This window comes from Arachis duranensis, chromosome 3 (assembly GCF_000817695.3).
Source record: "Arachis duranensis cultivar V14167 chromosome 3, aradu.V14167.gnm2.J7QH, whole genome shotgun sequence".
Classification (NCBI taxonomy): Eukaryota; Viridiplantae; Streptophyta; class Magnoliopsida; order Fabales; family Fabaceae; genus Arachis; species Arachis duranensis.
The window spans coordinates 122275225-122284062 of NC_029774.3; the positions used below are offsets into that span (position 1 = coordinate 122275225).

Below are 8838 nucleotides of genomic sequence, written 5' to 3' on the forward strand. Positions count from 1 at the left end.
TATATTGCCATACTTTCTAGTCTAGTAATAATGGGAGCATAATTTATAACATGAAATTAACCAGAGAGATCATAAACACAAGGTCCCCTACATTACCACATTTATAACAAACACATGCAACTCACCATCAAACACAATAGTAACAATTGGACTAGGTAAACCGAGTTTTCCTTCTCTCTTACCATGGAAAAAAACATAACCAAATTACGTAAGGAAAAGTATAGGTAACTAACAATATTTTTGAACAATGTGTGAACAATGTGAATTAATAGAGTTAAAAGAGTAAATTTAAATTAGTAGCATTAAATTAGGGTATAGTATATTTTTATTTGATTAGTGGTTGTTCATATTGTTCAAAATAGTCATTGTTTACCTAGCATTTTCCATTACGTGGATCGTAATAATGTTTCATGACTATTAGAAGCACCTACATTCTTCTAAACATAAAACATTCATACTCATATTCTCTCTTCTCTGTGTCTCATATTTTATACCTAACCTACCTTTGGGTTTGGCTCAAAAGAAGCAAAACTTGCAAGTCCCTAAAACTCAGAGAATTAATGGCTTCTTCTTCTTCAGCACATATCACAATAGTGCTTATCTTTCTTTTGTGCATTCCATCATTTTCATTATCTCTTGTTCATGAAATCACTTATTATAACAAGATAGACCAACCAGCATCAATGGTTGCTCTGCCACCAGACACCGCTCAAATCAAGTGTGGATCATGTCCTTGTGGGGACACATGTGATCAGCAACTTTCTCCGCCGCCGCCGCCTCCTCCACTTCCACAACCTTGTCCTCCCCCGCCGCCACCGCCATCACCACCACCACCTCCTCCTAAGTCTCCATCCTGCCCACAAAACTGCAACCCTTCGTCGCCGCCGCCGCCAAGGTTCATATATGTGCCTGTGCCAGGGCAGGTAAACCAGCCAAAACCAACAACATGGATATACTACTACTCTGGTGCTAGGAACAGAGGAGTGGGGTGGTTGGTTATGGTAGGTTTGGGAGCACTATCATTAACAACTGTGTTTGGTTGACATCATGATTCATGAAGCTATGCCTAAAATGTTAGATTCTCTTCCTTGTTCATGTTCAAATTCTTTTTTTGGTGGTTCTTTATTACTTCAATTGATATGTTGTATTTTGAATTATTCATGCAATTTGGGCTTTCTTGATATAAACTTAACAAGAGATCAGAATTTCCTGATGTAGAACAATTCAATTCTGACCGGGTTACTACTTTGCTTTAATATGTTCTTGTTGGGGTTTTATTTATTATTCGGTGAAAACTCAACTGCAGTCGACTTGACGTGAAGTTGATAACTGAGAGCCGTTAGATAAAAATTTAGTCAAATCAGTCAAATTATTTAACGACCCTTAATTATTTCACGTGAAGTTGACTGCACCTGAGTTTCTACCCTATTATTTTTGAGTAATACTCGGAGTTTTTTTTTGTCAATATAAATTTTTTAAAATTATTTTATTTATCTTAAATTTTAGATTTTAAATTACAAATTTTTAACTTAAATTTTAAACTCTAAATTTTTAGAAAATAAAATTATCAACCATATATATCCTTTCTCATTATTTTTTCCCTTCCATTAGTAAAGTTGGTTTTTAATATGAAATTTTTTGTTACAAACTTTTTCTGGAAAAAGTTATGCAGTAATTCTCAAATTTTAAGATATTTCGTTTTTCTTTGGAGAAAAGAGAATTGTAAAAATAATGCGAACTGTTGATAAAAGAACATTTCTAGAACAAATATTTATACGCAAATAAAATTTTACATAGTTGATATGGGCATTCATGATAGTAGAACAAATCATGGCTTGTTTGGGAAAAAGTAAATAAATAAATAAATAAAAGAAAGACATGCTTATCCAAAAAAGAATAAAATCCCATGATGAATTTTCATAAGAAATTAAAAAAAAAAAAATAAGAAAAACCTAGCTTGAAATATCGAAGCCTTTCTATATAGCACACAGTACTGGGTCAAATCTAGACATATATTAATTGATGAATATGAGAATTATTGTCGCAACTCACCATTTTTTATTTTGATATTAGGTTTACAATGTTGATTTTTTTAGATTGTGAGTGGTTAGAAATCAGAATATTAATCTAAAATGTAGAACAGTTTAATTTAGAGCGTAAAAATCAGATCCTAAATCCAAAAATCAAACCTTGAATATAATGATCAGATTTTTCAATTTCTATTTAGTTTTCTTGTTTTTTTAGGCGTTTTTGCCCCGATATTCATAAAAAAAAAAATCGTACCATTTAATTTCTGTTTTAAAAAAATTAAAAAAACTGAAGTACAAAAATACAACCTCCAATTTTGATTCCTCCCATCTTTTTAAAAAACATAAAACAAATAATATTAAATATATTATTGGTCTGACTTCCATGAAACAGAAAATTAGCCGCAACTGCAAGCAATGCTGTTATCACCATGTAAGCAGGGCACTGATGAGTGATGACACCAACACCTCTTTATGGTGTTGTGACTATCTTCATTATTCCACCACAGATTAACATTACCTATGGCGCACCAACGCCAAGTGCGAAGAACTTTGCACCTCCACTAATCCCATTCTTCCATATCTTTTATGGTACTTCAGCTTCTCTTCTCTTTTTCATTTTCTGCTCCTTCATCTTCTGCTGCTGTTCAAGGATCCATCATCATGTTGCCATGCATAACTTTTCCTTTCTTGTTTAATCTTTTTGAAGGAAAAATTATACTCTCACGTTAATTGTCGGTGGTTCTTTAATTATTGAGAATCACGATGTTATATTTCGATTTTGCGACCATGTATTTAAGTCACTAAATTTCATTCCTGGCCGTTTTTTACTTTTTTTTTGTTTTTTAGCTAAATTTATAGAATTAAGCCCCACTTTTATCTTTGGCAAGTTATTTAGTCCATATCTTTTCAATTATTACAATTTAATTTTTAGATTAAAAATAATCTACTAATATAGTCTTTAGTGTATTTTCTGTCACCAGAACTCAACATCGTTAGTAATAGTAATATGCCTCAAGCTTTGTCAGACATATTAAAATGATGTCGTTGTGGCGCTAAAAAATACATTAAATAATTCGTTTGATGCCGTTTTGACGCTAAAGAATGCATTAAATAATGTCGTTTGAGGATTATGACAAAGAATTTAGTTATTACAAAATTGTTTCAATCCTCAAATAATATCGTTTAATACCTTTTTTAGTACAATATCGTTTTAATATGTTCAGTATAATAAGACTTGGGTAATACTAGGTAGACAAAAAAACCGTCATAACTTGCCTTATTAGCAGTTATTAATTGTCGTAACAATTAATAAATACTAAATAAGAGAAGTTATGGCTATTTTTGGTTGATTTTCTTTGGCTACCAAACATTTTCGATAAGACTGAAACCACATTACTAACGGCATCAAATTCAAAATATACAAAGAATTATATTAGTGTATTTTTTTAAATTTAGAAAGCTAAATTATAACAATTACAAAATTAAAAACTAAATCAATATAACTCACCAATCTTAAGAATTAAAGTGAGACTTAACTCCGAATTTACCACTAAATTGAGCTGGAAACATTAGTTGTGAAAGAGAATACATACAAATTGAATTGATTCATCTCATTGGGAAAATATAAACTTACATAAATTAAAAAAAAAAAGAAAAAAAAACTATTTTCGATACACATACATTGTCACTCGGATATTTTAGGCCATTTAAAGAATCACTCCGATAATAGTTATACTTATACATTAACTTTTGTTAGTATGATAATACGTGAGTGATTTATGTCCGTGAAATTTATAATTGAACTAATACTCTATCGGTGTAAGAGCATTAAATCAGGTGCTATCTGTCAATACACCACCAGATTATATGTTAGTCACGCATAAAAATAATAAAAAAATATTTTAAATTCTAAAAAGACATAATAAAAATTTTGGTTTTTCAAAAACCAAAAACTTGACAAAAAGAACTAAAAAAGACTCTAAATGAAGTAGTCAGAGAAATCTAAGCATAAATAAATTTAATGTATGTATGACATTTGGTCGGACACAATAAGATCCTTTGATTTATGTAATTAATTCCACCAACAAACAAATAGTCAAAACTTATCTTATTTAACATTTATTAATTATCGACAAATTATAATTATTTGACTAATCCAAACATTTTCGTTATTTAAATTTCTTTTCCTTTTTCAAAAGTTTTGGAGATTGTATCAACAATCAATTATTAGTCATTGCCTCCTAATCTTTTTCCTATTAATAAAAAGATTTTCGTTATTTAAATTTCTTTTCCTTTTTCAAAAGTTTTGGAGATTGTATCAACAATCAATTATTAGTCATTGCCTCCTAATCTTTTTCCTATTAATAAAAAGAGAGATTTTTTTTTCTTGTCCCATTCTACAACTAGATGCTTAGTGAAAACCAATATAATATATAACCATGTTAGGTGTACATCAAAATTAACTACTAAAATCAACTAACAAAATAAAATATACATTAGAATACAAAATATACATTAAAAATAAATTAAACTAAACATATATTTATACATAAATATATAATGGCTGATTTTAGTATACAAATATATAATGACTGATTTTAGTATACAAATAACATTTTGTATAATATAATGAGTTTATATGCTATATCTACTCAAAAGAGAAAAAGAAAAGAGGAGAGCGGAAAAAATGCTATTTTGTGCCTAAAGAGTGAGCTCCACTCTGGATTCAAAGAAGTTTTTGTTCATCAATAACATTCATTCAGGTTGATTTTGGGTTTGGACGAGAACAGAAATACTTGGCATTCCCGTTGTCTTATTTACTAATACAAGTCCCCAAACGTTGAATAAATGGCAAACTGCAAGTAAAAGAGACGCTGAAAGGCTTGGTTGAGTGGCATATATCATATATGTATGCCTTGCTAGAAAGTGATTATAGAAGCCATGGGGAGAAAAATGGGGGTGTGTGTGTGTTAGGGTGTAACTTATTCCCCAAAAAAAAATAGTCAAAAAGGCCAAAAAGCCGGAAAAATGACAATCGTCTTCAAAAATTACATTACTACTACCGAATTTTTCCATCACATTTACATTGAAAGAGCAAGTGAGGATGCTAAAGGCATCATAGTGATAAGATATACAAAAGCCAAGAGAAACCACACAGAAGCTTTCTGGTTTCAATAACCTAAAAAAATGATAAGTATATATTTATTTTTAATTTACCTTTTATTACCCAACGTTTCCAGCATATATAGTATAATTAAGCGACGGGTTCAATGATGCAGTACATGATCCAAAAATAACATTGCCAGCATGGATTGAATACTCTATAACTCACCAATCAAGGCGATGCAGTAGACATCTCCAGGCAGAGCATCAAATCTGCAACACCACAACAATTTTGAGTGGCATGTCTGAAAACCTCACAGATGCCTTCCACAAGATTTCAGGTGCTCTCAGCTGCTGGTTCTATAGTGTTTTGTTTGCCAATAATATACTCTGCTTATACAGTACTGCATTTCAACGATTTGATTATATTGCGACACCAAATTGCAGTGTCTGGATCAAATCTCAATTCCCACGTAGGCCAATAATGCAGATCTTGCTTCAATGTTAGGACCCGTGGCTTTCCATTTAGGTGAATTGTCCTCACACGTACAAACTCCCCATGCTCTAGTTCCTGCTAAAATCAAGAAAAGATTACAAGGTGTACATAATCCTAGAAAATACCCAAAAAGTAGAGTCGTAACTTGTAGGTATTAATATGCATCAAAAACCACGATGCCTTGCAATGAATAGTAGAATCAAATTGTGAAATCTAACAATATTCTTCCTAAAATACGCAATTTCCTTGTCGTCAGAAAGAGTCAACAGAGATTTATAGGCCGACACCCAGAGTCCCAACAAAATCATCAGAGGTTTTAATAAATTCCATAGATGTTATATGTTAAAAAGTAATCACACTATTTTTGTTTAAGATAACACAGACTAAATCAGGTGAGTAGGTAGAGTCCCTCAAGTAACATAAGACACGATCACACAAATTGCACAATAGCTGGAGATGCATCAAGACATGACATGCCTTCTTAATGCACTAAGATTCACTAAGGACACCATATCATGATGAAAATATATGCTCTAACGAGGAAGAAGGCAATATAAGTGAGTGTTAATCGTTACAATTAATCGTGCATGGTACTTTCCTACCTTTGTCACATCAACAAAAGCATCTAAATTTGGAGTTGGCTTCCCATTGATTTCAACTATCCACTGTAGAGCATATAGACCATATCTATGTACAGGGCTGCCATGACACCACCTGTGAGAAACAAATTACATAAGCAGTAACCAACCAAAAGTGTGCATGTAAGAGAAGCTGCAGCTGTATAGTATGTAAATACAAAACTATTTACTAGTTTACAATTTAGTATATAATTTTAACAAAGATTTATCTACATAAGAATATTCATATAAAGTTAAAAAAACATTCAGTAAGAAAACAAAAAAGGATAACAATGTTTTATTTTTTACTATCATATATTTTTATGTTTTCAAATTAAAAAAACACTGTCTAGATTCCAGATTAATACACTGATATTAACAAGATATGATCAGAGTGATCCAATCATGAAGCAAGTGCACATTTAACAAAGTCAGTCTTTCAGACTTGAATCCGGTCCCAACATAACAATCTTTGCAATGGTTCTAAGATGTACCAAGAGCTAGATGCATAAATTCTGTAACCATGCAGATTAGGAAAACTTCTGTGTGGAAGTTGACTGAGGATGTTGGATAAATATATTTTTTAAAATTATTATCCATTCAGACCTTACATTAATTATTCCAGTGCATGGCTGAAGCCACAATAAAGCCGTTTGCAAAATTACTTTCAATATAAACATCCTACCTTGACTTTACCATTTTGCAGAATTAAGAATAGCACAAGAATGAGTCAAAATTATACCTAGCCACATATACACCATGGCCTTCTTCAGGAAGAAATCCAAGAGCTCGTACTGCGGGGTGTGGATCTTGAACAATGCAGCCACACCAGTTAATTGCATGTGTTGTGCCATTTCCATCCCTAACATCTGTTCCCACCTGAAGCTCGACCTCTTGTCCCTGAACAACAATTATATCAATCATTAAGATCTGCTCCATCCATGGAGCTTACTCAAGAAGGGAAAGGATAGGAAAAAGTTCATTCAGCAGGCAGAAAGAAATAATATAACTTCAATCACCAAGGGTAAATACTCTCACAGACCTGCCGAAAAATAGTTATGTGAAGCTTCCCATCATTGGCATTAGATTTGTCTAAAGCTTGGCAAGCATTTTCAATGTCACGGAAGCATGTCACTGGTTCTTTATTAATAGCCAACACCATGTCTCCTTGTTCTAAAAGATTCTCAGCCTTAGATCCAGCCAAGCAACCTTTAACACGTAGAACCTGCCGTCTTACTGGGTCTTTCTTAACAAGTGCCTACAATACCAAATGATAACAACGGAAATAACTCGGATATAATTCTTTCCAGCCAAATTTAACCAGTAAACCAATTAATGCTACCAAACAAAGTTTCTAGCATTGGCAATATCTTTCCCAGATATATCTTCACAAATAATGCCAGAATTTTGCATTCTTTGAATTGCATAGCAAAAAATATTCTTAATATCATAGAAAGAAGGACACCGTAAAGTATATGAGAAAGATCTATACCTGAATCCAGTCATCACTCAATCCAAAACTCCGAGCCTTAGAAAGCAATGTGGGATAAAGTTCAACCTCTAAAATTCTCACAAGGGGCATAGGCCGTTTGACACCATTTATTAGAAGAGGTGGCCCATTTGCACCGGATACAATCTTTTCAAGAACTTGACTTATCGCATAAATTGGAAGGCCCCTCACAAATTGATGATCCTCTGATGTACTGCAACCCCCCTTTCTTTTTTCAACAAAAGTTAAAAAAAAAAAAGAAAAAAAAGATATAGACAGTAACTATTCAAAAGTAATTCCTTAGGCCCTCCAATCTACAGCTACTCAGTCCCCCAAAGGAAACTTAATCATGTATACAAAAAAGGTTAAAACAGTATTGATTATTGAACCAAGACAAATACTGCCAAAAGGAAGAATATATTAATTAGTATCACACTTAAGTTTTTTTACTCCTCTCAATCTTCAATTGTACCTAACTTGTATATAAATATTTTAGTCATCCCATTTATCATATTCGTTACTTGCAACGCCTGACTGCCAACAATTTATAATTAAAAAATTTCCAACTGTCTCCATTTTGCTACTCTGTCTTTGCCTTTTAACCAATCAAGCCTGTCTTGGAAACAACAAAAAGTTTTACATACTGAACTTTCTAAAACTTAGACTTAAGAAATTACTTTCTTTTAAAAAATGTTATATTGTTTGACTTAAAGTTCTTTGATTCACCTTTAAAAGAGCCATACTACTTCAATCAGTCAGAGGACTTCCTCAGTCAGAGGACTTTCTAAAAGAATTAATAAAACTTAGCCATACTACTTCCTCAGTCAGAAGACTTTATTTTATTTATTTTATTATTTATTTTTTCTAATTTTCTAAACCTTAGACTTAAGAAATTACTTTCTTTTAAAAAAATGTTATGTTGTTTGACTTAAAGTTCTTTGATTCACCTTTAAAAGAGCCATACTACTTCAATCAGTCAGAGGACTTCCTCAGTTGATATTAAAATTTTAAATGAAAAATGCGACAGACTTCAAGGACCAACCCACCATCAGGTAGCCTCTTGAAGTTTGAGTAAAATTTGTCATCTCTCGTCTCTTTCCAGTT

The 8838-nt window shown here is 32.1% G+C and overlaps 2 protein-coding genes across 2 annotated transcripts in view; one reads left to right on the forward strand and one right to left on the reverse strand.

The window, feature by feature from the left end:
- The first annotated feature begins 452 nt into the window (after window positions 1–452).
- LOC107480973 (uncharacterized) lies at window positions 453–2692 on the forward strand. Its single transcript, XM_052259587.1, has 2 exons — window positions 453–1073; window positions 2422–2692. The coding sequence occupies exon 1, from the start codon at window positions 561–563 to the stop codon at window positions 1041–1043; it is 483 nt and encodes a 160-aa protein (XP_052115547.1). The 5' UTR covers window positions 453–560; the 3' UTR covers window positions 1044–1073; window positions 2422–2692.
- A 2375-nt stretch (window positions 2693–5067) lies between these two features.
- The window catches only part of LOC107481066 (protease Do-like 7), a 13777-nt gene continuing 10006 nt past the window's right edge, over window positions 5068–8838 (reverse strand). Inside the window, 5 exon segments of the mRNA XM_052258816.1 lie at window positions 5068–5703; window positions 6231–6342; window positions 6988–7145; window positions 7288–7503; window positions 7738–7963. Of these exon segments, the coding sequence (XP_052114776.1) occupies window positions 5527–5703; window positions 6231–6342; window positions 6988–7145; window positions 7288–7503; window positions 7738–7963 (889 nt within the window). The 3' untranslated portion in view covers window positions 5068–5526.

What these genes read in the sequence shown, in the direction of transcription:
- LOC107480973 (XM_052259587.1), top strand. Translation starts at nt 561, where the DNA reads ATGGCTTCTTCTTCTTCAGCACATATCACAATAGTGCTTATCTTTCTT.